This window comes from Bison bison, unplaced genomic scaffold (genome assembly GCF_000754665.1).
Source record: "Bison bison bison isolate TAMUID 2011002044 unplaced genomic scaffold, Bison_UMD1.0 scf7180017864330, whole genome shotgun sequence".
Taxonomy (NCBI): Eukaryota; Metazoa; Chordata; class Mammalia; order Artiodactyla; family Bovidae; genus Bison; species Bison bison.
This window is the reverse complement of record NW_011494902.1, coordinates 1,192,775-1,207,737: the sequence shown is the minus strand read 5'-3', so window position 1 is coordinate 1,207,737 and position 14,963 is coordinate 1,192,775. Positions and strand designations below refer to the sequence as shown.

The 14,963-nt window shown below is 42.1% G+C and overlaps 1 protein-coding gene across 11 annotated transcripts in view; it reads left to right on the top strand.

Moving 5' to 3' along the window:
- The window catches only part of NCKAP5 (NCK-associated protein 5), a 1,206,846-nt gene that overhangs the window by 1,061,757 nt on the left and 130,126 nt on the right, over positions 1-14,963 (top strand). For 10 of the 11 annotated variants that reach the window (XM_010853619.1, XM_010853624.1, XM_010853623.1 and 7 more), the window contains 2 exons: positions 3,753-7,510; positions 8,398-8,575. In XM_010853619.1, coding sequence (XP_010851921.1) covers positions 3,753-7,510; positions 8,398-8,575 — 3,936 coding nt within the window. The remainder of the gene's footprint in view (positions 1-3,752; positions 7,511-8,397; positions 8,576-14,963) is intronic. The other variant, XM_010853620.1, reaches the window with a different exon arrangement.

Genomic DNA, 14,963 nt, shown 5'->3' with positions numbered 1-14,963 from the left:
CCTCCATCCCAGCGTTTCTCAGGGGAAGTTCCTTAAGTTAAATAAGCAGGGTGACAATATGCAGCCTTGACATACTCCTTTTCCTATTTGGAACCAGTCTGTTGTTCCATGTCCAGTTCTAACTGTTGCTCTTGACCTGCATACAGATTTCTCAAGAGGCAGGTCAGGTGGTCTGATATTCCCATCTCTTTGAGAATTTTCCACAGTTGATTGTGATCCACACAGTCAAAGGCTTTGGCATAGTCAATAAAGCAGAAATAGATGTTTTTCTGGAACTCTCTCCTTTTTCCATGATCCAGTTGAAGTGGGCAATTTGATCTCTGGTTCCTCTGACTTTTCTAAAACCAGCTTGAACATCAGGAAGTTCACGGTTCACGTATTGCTGAAGCCTGGCTTGGAGAATTTTAAGCATTACTTTACTAGCGTGTGAGATGAGTGCAATTGTGCAGTAGTTTGAGCATTCTTTGGCATTACCTTTCTTTGGGCTTGGAATGAAAACTGACCTTTTCCAGTCCTGTGGCCACTGCTGAGTTTTCAAAATTTGCTGGCATATTGAGTGCAGCACTTTCACAGTATCATCTTTCAGGATTTGAAATAGCTCAACTGGAATTCCATCACCTCTACTAGCTTTGTTCATAGTGATGCTTTCTAAGGCCCACTAACTTACTATTTAGGTTTTCTTATTTCCCCTCTTTCACAGAGGAATAACCTGAGGTCCTGAGAAATTACACATCTATTTCAAGGTCTCATAGCCAGTAAGTAGAACTGAGCAGTGGGGTCCAGAACCTCAACTATTCTGCTAGATTTTGAATTAGTCTAAAACTTGGAAGAGTGCCAGGTGTTGGGTTGGATTTTTCCCGTAAGACCAAGAACGTCCTTTAATAAAACAGGAACAAAAAATAATGTGTGAAACAATTATCTATTCAAGAAATAGAAAAGACCTGTGGACATTAAACCCAGGCTCCTACCTTAGCAGCAGCATCATTCAGCCACTACCCTCCTTCCAGAGCAACTCTCTTCTGACTTTCCTGCAAAAAATGAGAAGCTCTACCCCACCACCTCCCCAGCAGGAGACTTGTGCTTCCCTTTCTTAGGTTTCAAGATTATCTCCAACTTTTCTCAAGTTATTAAGTACCATAACCTTCTGAGGAAAACAGATTGATGAATGTGGCTAATCTCACAGGGTAGGGAGCCTGGGCCCTGGGAGCTTCGCAGCTGCTGGCCCTGGGGATGAATCATACCGGAGTGTGGGCAGGCTGTGGGGCAGGAAGGAAGTGGGTGGGCTGACGCAGAGCACATCTTCTATGGCTTGAACAAATCTGCCCCTTTCAAGCTTTGATGGAGTACTTCTATCTGGCTTCTCTTCTTTATTGTGCATGTGACATCAGAATCATGGAAATTCTTAGAAACCCAAGCTGTGGCAGTCTATTCACTGGTCAGTCTATAATACCCACTAAAGGGATTTTTTTTCTGCTTTCCAAAGAAGTTTTTAATGGCACAGCAGAGGAGGAGAAGGAGTGGGGGAAGGAAAGCATCACCAAAATAGATCTCTCCACAGCAACTACTGACCCTGGAGAATTTTCCAAACAGAATATATAATTTGACTTAAAATTAAATATACATATAACAAATAGAAAAAAAAAGACATGTTGATAATAAAGGTCAGTTTTATGAAAACAAAACAAAAAAAAAGTCTTCAGTGTAAGCAAATGCAAGCAAATGCTCTTGGCTTAGTAAAAATCTGAAATTCCAAAGTAAGTTTGTGACATTGAGTTGATGTCTGCTTATGAGCATATGCGTGAGTGTTCAGGGTCCCAGGATAGCAGGGCAGCTAGTGGAGAGGCCAATGGGAGCTGTAACTCTTAGTCAAGATTGGTACTGAGAACATGTATCAGATTCATTCATAGACATTCTTCAGCATTAATTATACAGCCTTTTTAAAAAAAGTCATTAGTTCTGAGCCTCCTAATTTCCCTGAGTGCTAGTTTGTGATTAAACTCTGCAACTTTCATTCAGAAGAGGGCTGTTGGAGTAACCTATGGTCTCTATTATGACTTTGACTAATACAGAGGGGAGAACAGAGGCTAAGCCTGACTCTAGCAGTATCACTTCAAGATTAATGTGCAGTCTTTAGAGCCAGACTGCCTGGTTCAGATCCCCATGCAGCCACTTCAGAATTGAGTCATAGAAAAGGCCCAGAAAACCAGAGTTGAAACTTCTGCACTAGCTCTTCCTTGACTGTATGATCTCCAAAGGACAGATCTTGCTGAATCTCAGTTTCCTTCCTCTGAAAATAGGATTGATATTGTCTGTTTCATGGTCTTGTTCTGAAAATTAAGTCAAAGCACTGGGTCAGTGGCCGGTACACAGCAGATGCTAGGTCAGCATGAGTTTCCTCCTCTGCCATTCTGTTTCTTGTTAGCAATATTTTGATAAATGTGAATGTCTGAGGAGAATGCCATGTTTTTTCTATGTCATTTCTTGGTCACTTCTCCAGAACTAATACTGGTATTTGGAGAAATATGAAGAACAGGAAATTGACCTTTCAAAGTTAGTAGGTCAATCGTTGCTATGGGTTCTAACGGCAAATGGCCAACTGCTCTGTGTGTATAAATATTTCATAGATATTCACTGCCTATCAAATAAAGTCTTGAAGCCGCATGACATTCTAACTTTCAGTTGTTAGAATGGAAGGGACTATAGGGCCTGGACCAACTCACTTTTCCTCTTACCCTCTTCACCTCCCATAAACGCTGCACAGTGAGCTAGATTATCTTCTGATTATTCCCTAAGTGTTCCTTAAGCATACTTTTCCAATTAAGGTCTTTGCCATTCCATTTCTTCTGCCTGGAAATTATTTCCTCTAGTTTAAAAATATATATATATATATTTTTTTTAATTTTTATTTATTTATTTATTTTTGGCTGTTCTGGGTCTTCATTGTGGTACACCAGCTTCTCACTGTGGTGGCTTCTCTTCTTGCAGAGCACAGGCACGAGGTGCAAGGGCTTCAGTAGTTGCAGCACACGGGCTCAGGAGTTGTGGTACACAGACTCAGGACTTGTGGTACATGGGCTCAGGAATTGTGGTACATGGGCTCAGGAGTTGCGGTACACGGGCTTCAGTAGTTGCAGCACATGGGCTCAGTAGTTGTGGTACACGGGCTTAGTTGCTCCACAGCATGTGGGATCTTCCCAAACTAGGGATCGAACCTGTGTCCCCTGCAATGGCAGGTGGATTGTTATCCACTGCACCACCAGGGAAATCCTCTACTTTTAAACTAAGGCAAACCTATCCATCTTTCTAGGGCTAAGTTTGTTGTAAAAACAAAGGAAGGAAGGAAAGAAGGAAGGAGAAGAATAGAGAGAACTTCTCTTATGCTTTTTGTGGTTTCTCAAACACACATGTAGTCTCCCTCCTCTGAAACTCTAGAGTACCTACTAGTTTTCTATGTCTCATTTGCTCCCTTGACTTACAGTACTTGAGCCCAACTCCCCCTGGGTCACCTGCTCCTTGAAGGCAGGGTCCTTATCTCATACTTATCTATATCATGCACTCCTTAATTCAGGACCTGGCAAAGTAGAGTTTTGCTACATAATAAACTAGTTTGCATTAACTAATGAATAAATACATTTATATGTGAATATTTATCAACCACTAGGATGAACTAAGTTTAATGATGGCCTTTACCTTCTATAAACTGGTGATCCACAGGGCTCAATCATGTCTAATATCTCCTCTTTCTTTCCTAGCAGCCATCACAAAATTGGGACAAAAGGTTAAGTATTGACTCTTCGCTCCCGAGTGGCTTTGCTAGTCCTACGGATGAACTACCTCCAACTCGCATCAAGGAAAGCCACATTTTGGAAGGACTAAGAAAGCTCCAGAAGCGAAAAGTGTTACTTGAACCCCCATCAGTGATAACCAAATGGGGTTATAAAGATTGCATGAACTCCAATGAAGGAATCTATTCTCCAGGAATTAAAAGTAACAGCCTGAAGGAATATCCACCCTGCAAACCCACAGACACAGGGAGCCCCTGCACGGATCCCCACAAGGCATTTGTTTATGACACGGATTCTCATGACGAGGCTGATGAGGACGCTTCCTCCTTAGCCTCGGTCCAAGCGGTTCCAAACCAGGGCTGCAGGCTGCACAGTTGTAAATTAACCCACAGTGTCTCTGACAGCCTCTTTGGCTGGGAGCTGAATGGCAAACACTGTTCAGAAGTCACTTCCTCGGTCTACTCCAGGGAGAGGCCTGAGAAGCTGACCGGTTGTGCCAGCAACTGTCCCTTGGAGCAGAAGCTGTGCCCAGGCATGCAGGGGCCTCGGGTACAGAGAGAGAAGGTCTCACCCAGCCAGGGCTGCCAGGCCCTCAGTCTCCAGCCCTCAGACACCGATGACCCGGAGACCCTGGATGAGCTGCACATCGAGAGCAGTGATGAGAAAAGCCCTTCAGATGTGTCTGCAACCACGGACACTGACCAGTCCACGGAGAACCTGGATATCCTCACAGGATTTGAAAAATCTTCATGTGGGTCTCCCGAGGAGGAAGAAAACCAAGTACCCGTCCATTTAGAGAGCAGGCCAAAGACGTTTAGTTTCATTAAGCAACAGAGGGTTGTAAAACGGACTTCCTCAGAAGAATGTATTACTGTGATATTTGATGCAGAAGACGGCGAGCCCATTGAGTTCAGCTCTCACCAGACTGGCCTTGTTACTGTTACCAGAAAGGAGATTTCCATCCATCAGGCCCCTGCTGGGCCCCAGATGGAACACACTGAACTTTCACCTCAGGGAATTGCTCATTTACAGCCAGGGGCTGCAGCTAGAGACTACCCTTTTTTAAAGAGGTCTGAAGAGGAAACTGAAAGAAACATTCCACGAGATGAGGTAGATGATCCTGCCATGACACCTGCTGTGTCTTTCCACCCCAGGACAGTGATGCAAAATACTCAAAGACTGGCCAAACCGACACATGTCACACCATGCCAGAGTCATTCTCGGTCATCTGTGGGCACAGGCGTCTGTCAGAAGAAAAGTCTGACAAAAATACCTACCAGGGGCAAGTCTTCACCTCAGAAATCGAGAGTAAGGGAGCCTGAAGCCTCCCTTATGATGCCCTCAGCTGGCTCAGTGACTCTTGAGAAATCACCAGCTCCAGGGAAACTCTCACAGTTCAAAAAGACTGAAGGTCCAGCTCCCCTTTTTGATTTGCAGCCAGATTCACACATTCCAAAACCCCCCACCCAGCTTCCTCATGGCTCCAAGATGTCCAGCAGAAGGGATTGGGTCCAGAGCTCCAAGAATCAGATGCTAGCATCACAGTTGCTGTCCAGGCCCCCCACTGAGCAGAGTGATGATGGGGAGCCCCCCACGAGGGATAAACACTGTGATCCAGGGCCAGAGGCCGGGGTGAAATCGCCCTCCCCACCATCCCCTCCAGGCAGGTCGGTCTCCCTACTCATCAGGCCCAGTTATGACTTTTTGCCACCACCTTCATCTGCCAAATCCGAAAGCAGGGTCTCCACTGAGACAGCAAGAATGGTATTGAAATCACCCCCTCTGAAAGGATCCTCTGCTCCTGTTATTTATTTTAACCAGACCCTGACAGATGTGCAGGGGAAGAAACCGTCTGTGGCCTTCAAAAAGCCCATCTTCACTCCCTCACCACCCTCCACAGAAACAGCAATCCAGATGAGATGCCCTGCTCACAGCCCCTCCAGCTCATTTGCTGTGATGGTCCCGGAGCCCCCAAAAGTCTCTCCAAAGAGAAATGCCCCCAGAGCCCCACCTCACCAAACACTTGGGACCACACAGAACAACACAGGGTTACAGACTCCCAAGAACTATGCTTCCCCCCATGAGCCACTGGAAATACCGTCCTCCAAAGGTGTATCTCCAGGGAGAAAAGAAAAGTTGAGTGGCAGTGTCTCTGCATCTTCCAAGCCTTCCTTCTTAGGGGTAAATGAGTCACCATCATCTCAGGTTAACAGTCCCTTATCATCAGCATCCTTCAAAAGCCATAACCCCCTACATGGTTGTCAAAACCTTCATGAGAGAGGACTGAAAACTCGCCTCCCAGTTGGGCTCAAAGTTTTCATGAAGTCTCCCCAGTTGCTCAGGAAAAGTTCCACGGTGCCAGGGAAACAGGAAAAAGACAGTCTAAATGAAGCCTCGAAAACCTCCGTGGCTGTGAGCAAGGCTAAGCCAGGGGCCTCCAGAAATCCAGCCAGCCTTGAGACCACAGGAGGGGAAAGAAATACGTCTCCAGTGAGTTTACCAGCACAAGAGAGTTTGGCCAAAGGGCTTCCCCTGGAAAAAGCAATGCCAGAGTCACTGGAAAATAGCATGCCTGGGGCTGATAGAAAAGATGGAGTAGAAAACAGGTCTGTGAAAAGATCCCTGTCCTCCAGCAAACCACACCTGAAACCAGCTCTAGGCATGAACGGAGCCAAAGCCCGCAGCCAGAGTTTCAGTGCTCACTCAGGGGAAAAGCCCCCCACGCCCCCCACAGAAGGGCTGGGCAAAGTCCGGACTCAAATTATTACCAACACCGCTGAGAGAGGCAATTCCCTCACCCGGCAGAGCTCTTCCACCGAAGGCTCTCCTAGCAAGACTGTGTCTACCCCTGTGTCTGATGGTCTCCCCAGCACTGGGAAGCCCCTGGGACACCCTTCCCCCAGGCAGAGTTCCTTGGGGAGCACAGGCAGCTCCAGCAGCCAGCATGGGAGCCCAAGCAAGTTGCCTTTGAGGATCCCTCCAAAATCCGAGGAGCCCCTCACCCCAGCTGGAACAGAAGAGCAGCAGGCCTATGCCCAGGGAGAAGGCCCCAGGGTGACGGTACCTGAGGAACCAGGCAGCGACCACTGCAGGTGCCCACTCACCCCAACAGATAGCTCAGGAGGCCCACAGAGCCTGGGGAGGACGCCACATCCCAGCAGTTTCACAGCAAGCAGGACCTCCAAGCTAGAAACTTCCGGAAGGTATCCAGACACTTCTACAACCAGGGCCGGTGTCGTAAGCCCAGAAGCCCCGCTCTCACCCACAATTGAAGAAAAGGTCATGTTGTGCATTCAGGAAAATGTGGAAAAGGGCCAAGTGCAAACAAAGTCCACCTCTGTGGAAGCAAAACCGAAGCCGGGGCCTTCTTTTGCCAGCTGGTTCGGTTTTCGGAGGAGCAGACTCCCGGCTCTCAGTAGCAGGAAGATGGATGTCTCCAAAACCAAAGCAGAAAAGAAAGATGCAAAAGGTTTAGGGTTTGGAAACAAACAGCTGAAATCAGAGAGAAAGAAAGAGAAAAAGAAGCCTGAGCTACAGTGTGAGATGGAAAATGAACTTCACAGGGATATCGAGTTGGCAGATGGTCCAGACAGTGGTTTGCAAAACAGAAATAACCCAAAAACACCGCCAGACATTTATGATCAAGTGAAGTTTGAATCAAGAAATAGACCCAGCCCTGTTCCATGTTCAGCGAAAGATACCTTTATGACAGAACTTCTGAACAGGTAGTGTATTGGCAAAGAGAGAGAGGGTGGCCGTGTGTAGAGCAGTGCAGGACCCCACCCCACCCCCTAACCAGGAGAGCTTTTTGTCTCCTGCATATTGAATACCAGTCAAGCATGTTTTTCAGACAAGCAGGAATGCATCATAGCAATCTTTTATACATTAGCCAGAATTTAAACAATGGAATAAAAGTTAGCAATAAAATGATAATTTAGTCCATGTTACTCTGTTAACCAAACCAATGGTCTTTGAAATTAAAGAATGGTAAATTTTATCAAGGTTGATAGAAATTCAACCTACACTAGAAATCATGAGTGGATCCACATGGCATGAAATGGAAGAAAATTACACATACATTTTAAAGGATGCTGATCTCACTTATTGTACCAAGCACACTTACACTTAAAACTTTCCAGAGATAATTACATATTCTGCTGATCTTAAGCCAGCCTGTATTTAGCCGTTCTCCCCCAGTCTCCACTCTCTTCCAGGGTGCCGCATGTATGTGTACATCTGAGTTGCCCTGCTGTGCACCTAGAACTATGGCAACATTGTTAATCGGCTATACACCAATATGAATGAGTTAAAATGGAGAAAAAGAGAAACATATTTAGCAATCACTCCTCACAGGCTTTTATCTTATACCCTACCTCATCTCACAAGCAATCATAAAAATGAAAACAAATTATTGTATTATCAAATCTAAATTGATACACTGCTGGAATAGCAGATGCAGATTTGACCAAGGCCAGTGAGATACACTTACCACTCAAAGGTTTAAAGACAAAGAGATATATGGAGGTTACTTTAAACATTAAAGGATTGGGATAAATAGAGTGATTGAAGAAGAGCAATGTAATTGATCAGAGGAATCACTTTCTACCTGCAGAGTTGATAAGAAAGCAGCTCAACAGACAGAAAGTGGATCAAATAGTCTCTCCTGTAGGAGTGTGTTAAAGGGCAGCTCCCAGGGCTCCTGTCTCACCAGCAGCTCTCTCAGCACTCAAGGAAACCACAAGAAAAACATCAAAACCAAAGCAGATATGGAAAAACCGAAAGGCTCCCTGGTAAGTACTGCACCATCCTGGTTATAAACTGTTAGGTCCCTATATGGGCTAGTTGGGTTCTGTCTACTTTTTACTGATGAAAATACAGGCAAGAGATGACCAAGAAAGAGAAAGTTAAAGCCAAAGAGAAGAGAGAGAGAAGTCATGGAGACACTGTAACAGAATGATGGCAGCCAGACTGGAAGGGTCCCAGCTCCCTCCACCCACGCTGCTTTCTTTTGTAGCTCTCTTTTCAGAACCTTGGTGTGATCACAGGGCAGGCAGTGATGCTGTGGGTGTTCACCTTCACGTTGTACCCTCGTGCTGGGAATTCGTTATGGTGATTATTTCCATCATTTCCAGCAACGCAGAAGGGAATGAAAATGATTAGAAAAAATAAAAGTGCAAAACAATTTTAGAGAATATTGCCTATTTTGATGATTTGATTTAAGCATTTCCCCTTTTTTCCTTAAGTTGTTTATACTGATTAATCCTACCTAAGATAGAAGGAGTTAAGATTCAAGGTATCGTTTTTGGAACTTGACTCCCTATCATTTTGTTTTTTAACTATGAGGTTCAGAACTCAGGGGGTAATTTCCTTTTAAAAAAATGAATAAAAGATGTTTCCCCAGGATATGCTAGTTTCAAATATTTTTGTTTTAAAATTATCTTAAATTGAACTTCCTCTCCTTAAATTCTTTTTGTTCTTGCATCATTGATCTTGTGATATTCATTGTTCCTTTATGGAAACTTTAAAGCACTCAAACAAAAAAAAATCTCTTTTCAGAATTACCATATCCATATATTTGTGTACTCATAATAAAAGATTGTAAAATATACTATGTACTACCTTTTTTCTTTCCTTTTTCAGGAAAACCTGAAAAATTTAGGAATTAGTCATGTTTTTCTGGAGTGGTTCAAGGATAGAGGAGATTTTAGTAGTAATCCGATTTGACATTATTATTAATTATTAGTTAATAATAATTAAACTCTAGGGTTCCTTAAAATTTCACTTTAATTTGAAACAAATGTACACTTAAATGCTTTTTTTTTTTTCAAACACCTCTTTACTGTAAAAAGCTACAAGGTCTTTTTTTTCAGACTCTGAAATGGTATGCAGACTATGTTCTATGCAAAAGTTTTTTTTCTTTCCCCTTATTCTTGCTCTTGGCTTCCATGATATCACCCTTTCTTGAAAACGTAGATGTCCCTTGCATTATAAAATCTCAAATTAGAAGTGTATCTAAGGCTGCCCTTGTAGTGTCACTGAAAGAAAGAGAGAGAATAAATGTGTGGAAATGTGCAATATGCTGGAAATTCAATCCAGCTGATCTAAAACTTTGATAGCCTGGCAGAGCCCCTTATCAGAGGCACTCAATTTAACTATGCCCCATTTAAGATGGTTCTGACAGCTTGGGGTATATCTTCACTGTACAAAAATACCAAAAAGGAGGGGGGGGAAAACAACTCTGTTTGGCTTTTACAATTTCATTTTTACTTTCCTATTACTTCCTAATGGGAAAGTAATTTGCCTTGCTCTCTCATTTTCAGTCTTTTACAATGTAGTAACAAGTTTCGTTTCGTCTTCCCAGAGTATCTGCAAGAAACACTCTTATTGTTTTCTGAGAACAAGGATTCCCTAACCACTCCAAGTATATATAATCCATCAGCTGTTAGTCACTCAGTCATGTCTGATTCTTTATGACCCCATGTGCTGTAGTCCTCCAGGTTCCTCTGTCCATGGAATTTTCCAGGCAAGAATACTGGAGTGAATACTGAATACTGAAGCCATTCCCTTCTTCAGGGGATTTTCTTGACCCAGGGATTGAACCTGGGTCTCATAGACTAGTTTTCTAGTTAGCTGCAAGAGGAAATTAAGACATGCTGGGAAGCTTTCAATATAAAGAAATATTTTTAACCTAGATAGTTGACATGCTAGTCATTTTTTCAGATGTAAAATGCAATTTTTTTCATCTCTATGATTATCAACATGGATTGGACTAAAATTACTAATTCCAGAAAGGACAATGGCCATAATCCCCTTTGGGACTATTAAAAGAATAGCAGTGAAAACCTATTTATTATATGTTATCAGCCTATATGGAAAGGAAATTAGATGCAAAATAAGATACATTCTAATACCAGAGCACACTGATGTGAATGCTCATTAACCTTTTAAAATCAAGAGTTTAAGGGAATTTTCCTCTACTAGGGCTCGAGGTAAATTTGCTATCTGCTTCTTGTGTTACAAGTGTGTTGCAAAAAATTCTTCTCACAGTAGTTATTTTGCGTGAAAGCAATAGCATACTTTTTCCCTGAATAAAATCACTCTTCAAAAATCATACCAAGAACTTCCCTGGAGTTCCAGTGGTTAAGATTCTGTGCTTCCACTGCTGAGGATATGGTTCCATCCCTGGTCAGGAACTAAGATTCTGAATAATGTGAGATGCAGCTCCCCCAAAAATTTTTATGCCATAATATACCTTCATCCTTGCCCTTTACAAACTAAGACTATATATAATCATGAGAGTCCTAAAGCTTTTTCATTATTTTAATCTGTGTCTGTATGTTCAGTCACTCAGTTGTAACTGACTCTTTGCAACCCCATGGACGGCAGCCCACCAGGCTGCTCTGCTGCTGCTACTGCTGCTAAATCACCTCAGTCGTGTCCAACTCTGTGTGACCCCATAGACGGCAGCCCACTAGGCTGCCCCGTCCCTGGGATTCTCCAGGCAAGAACACTGGAGTGAGTTTCCATTTCCTTCTCCAATGCATGAAAGTAAAAAGTGAAAGTGAAGTTGCTCAGTCGTTTCCGACTTAGCGGCCCCATGGACTGCAGCCTACGAGGTTCCTCCTTCCATGGGTTTTTCCAGGCAACAGTACTGGAGTGGGGTGCCATTGCCTTCTCCACCAGGCTGCTCTAGCCATGGTATTTTCTAGGCAAGAATACTGGAGTGGGTTGCCATTTCCTTCTCCAGGGGATCTACTTGACACAGGGATCAAACCTGAGTCTCTTGTGCTGCCAATCCGCATTGACAGGCAGGTTCTTTACTACTGCTCCACCTGGGACACCTTTATTTTAATCTATAGTAATATAATAGAAAAATTATTTCTGTAATTTAACAAGTCCCTGTATGTAGCACACCTCTACTTAATTCATTGGTGACTGCATATCCATTTTCAAGATTGCTAGATGCTTTCTAAAATATGTGTAAAAATCCCATTAACACTTTACCGAATTAAATACTTTCTGTTTTCAGAGCCTTAATTAAAGGCTTATGTCCCCATTTATGGCATGATTTACAGCCCACTTAGCTCTAATTTTTGTGTAATTTTGACAAGGGCCATATTACTTTATACTTTTACGTAAATTATGCAAAATCATTATAAGAGGGGAAAAAGGCATCCCCGGAAAAGATTGCATCAGTATTAAGTAAATAAGTCAGAAAGAAATGCATTCTCCTTTGTATAGGTTGTAGATCCTTCCTTTCTATGAATTTAGATAATTTTCTGAAATGAGAAATCTCAAAGGAACAGATCCTATTTAACTGTCACTGGACAAAATAAAAATCACTAACAAAATTAACAAGATCATATACCTGGAAAGAGAAGGCCATTTTAATATGGGTATTTTAATTTAAATTATGAGTATTCTCTTTACCTAGTGTCACATAGGCTGGAAAAAATCACATATGCTAATAATAAAGTATCAAATTCAACCCCATTAAGGTTGTGGTGATGAAGTAGTATAAAATAGTACAATAATTACACAAATTGTTATCATCTTATTAAGTTCTGCAAAATTTTATAATTTCAACATCTTTAATTGAACACTTCTGTTCTAAATACTATTTGGATGCTAATAAGAAGCATGCCTATTTTACCCTCCTCCTGCAAAGCTTTCTAAATGACTGACTTTCTAAAGGTAATGCCTTCCAGAAGTTTTCCCTCCAAAGATCACTTCTCTCATCTCACAGAGGTTCATTATGTTCTTTTCCTTTTCAATGAGCTTTAACATCAAAATGTTGTTTTCTGGGAAAGCAATTCATGTTAGGATGATTCAAAGAAGAAATATACACAGAATTCTAAGTGAAGGATGTCCCCAAATACTGGATTTTATTCTGCAATTATGTAGATATTTGTCAGCAGTGAATTATTTTTTCCCTGTTTCCTCTTGTGTCCTTTGTAACTCATTCCTCCCAGCCTTTTCTAATGGGAGAGGTTAATAGAATATAATGGGCACAGTGACATTTAATAGTTACTTGTTAGACACTGGTATTTTTTTTTTTTTTTTGAAACTGGTATTTAGTAAGCTCTTGACTACAACTGCAGAGCTCAAAAGATGGGCAAAAGTTGAAGGTACATGCACCATTAGAAGATGCCCAAAGTACTGGCAGCAAACTGAAACCAAATTAGCCCACATTCGGAACTTCCCTGCCGGTCCAGTGGTTAAGACTTGGTGCTTTCAATGCAGAGGGTATGGATTCTGTCCCTGGTTGGGAAACTAAGATCCTGCATGCCCCATAGTGTGGCCAAAAGAAAAAAGCCCGTACTTGTTGTCCATGAATCTCTTGCCATTAATACTTCTTACCAAGTGGGACATTACTGACTTTGATTTGTATCTGTTTCTGGTAGAGCAATGGCTGAAGAAATTCTAAATCTCTAAACACCATTGTTTGCTGAATCAGACTTTTTGGTTGTGTGACCATTCCCATCCATGAAGTGCTTTGCCACATGAAGAATTCACTTTGACAAATTCTTCCTCTTAAGCTGGCAGCCCTTTGCCTCCTAGAATTCCACAACCTTTTGCCAACATCCAAACCCTGTGTGATCAAGAATGAAAATTAATTTTAATTTCAGCCTATGAAAAATATAATTAGCAAGGGGAATCTGCTGCCAAAATAAATTATGCCCCTCATTTCCATAGGCAAATGGATTTTTTTAATTACTCACCACTTTGCATTGAAATCTATTTGTATGGATAATTAGAGCTGACAAGTGTGCCATTCTAAGACACTACCCTATTTTCCATTCCTTTGTTGATTCTTCATCCATCCCCTTCCAATTCAAAATTTCCCCCCTCATGGGTCATCTGCTCCTCATGGATCATTAGCCCAGAGGAGCTGAAGGAACTAGAGGCCTGAATACAAGCCCAGTTCCTCTGATAAATACCCAAGAGGCCACATTTAGCATTTGCTGTTAAGCACTTAATTCCCTAGAAAAGTTCTGACAAGGAGCTAACAGGTAGGACCTCAAGATGGTTTTATTTTCCTTCTTAAAAATGATACTTGAACAGAGGTGGTAGTGAAGTTCCACAGAAAACATTGGGAAGAGAAACAGGGCACTTATACACACACACACACAGAAAATTTTTTCCTACTCTTAAATGAAAATATGGTTTTTGTGTATTTGGAATACTGCCTACCTAATTGCTAGACACTAAGAAAGATACAGTAGTTCTTGGTAAGTTCTGGAAAGGATGAGTGTGACCATATGGTACACTCTGAAAAAATTAAATTACAGTGATGAATAGGGGTCAAGAGTGCCCATTCTTAAAACTGAAATTCTTTTATAACCTTGAAGAGATCACCAACCCTCTCTAAGCCTCTTTTGCTTTATCTCCCAAGATGATAACCTCATTCTAATTATTGGATTCTTTTGTTCAGTATTTCATAGACTGACGGAGATGTTGACTCAGCCACCTTGCAGCACCCCATTCAAGTTTAAAATTGGTTGGTTTAGAAAAACCTAAAGGAAATACTATTTTACATAACAGGTGTGGGAAAATATGGAGCATCCTGTTATAAGTGCTGGAATGGTTTGAAAATATAAATAGACTTCCTTGATATTTCTATAAATGAGGATAGAAATTTCCTGTTGAATTCTTAATGGAAATGAAGGTGTTTGGATCTCCCTCCTTTTGGGTTTCTTGGCAGCTTTGTTACAAGAGGTCACTGAGCTAGGGGAACTTTGGAAGGCAAATAAGTAACATAGTCTTGATGATGCTCACAGAGATGTTCCTATCTGCCTTCCATAAATACTAGAAACAGAGCTGGTTGATCGTGGTCTTCTTCCCTTACTCCCTAACTCCCTTCCTCCAGATGTGCTAACAAAACAGTGCCAACAGCAGACAGATGATGGGGAGAGAAAGAGATGAAGCATGGCCTCTGGATACTCAGCCCTTAGCACACTCTTCTTGTGAGGGTTCAGATAGCCGTTGACAAACCCCCTTGAGTGTGCCATCTTCTAGCTATTAGTATGTGTGGATCATGCACCAGTTACTTCTGTTATTGGAGCCACAGTCATGAAATGTAAATAATTGGTCTTATTCCATGAATTATAAAAAGTAAGAGGTAAAAAGTAGAAATCTAAGTCTAGCTCAAGGTCAGTTTACAAGTATATGACTTTC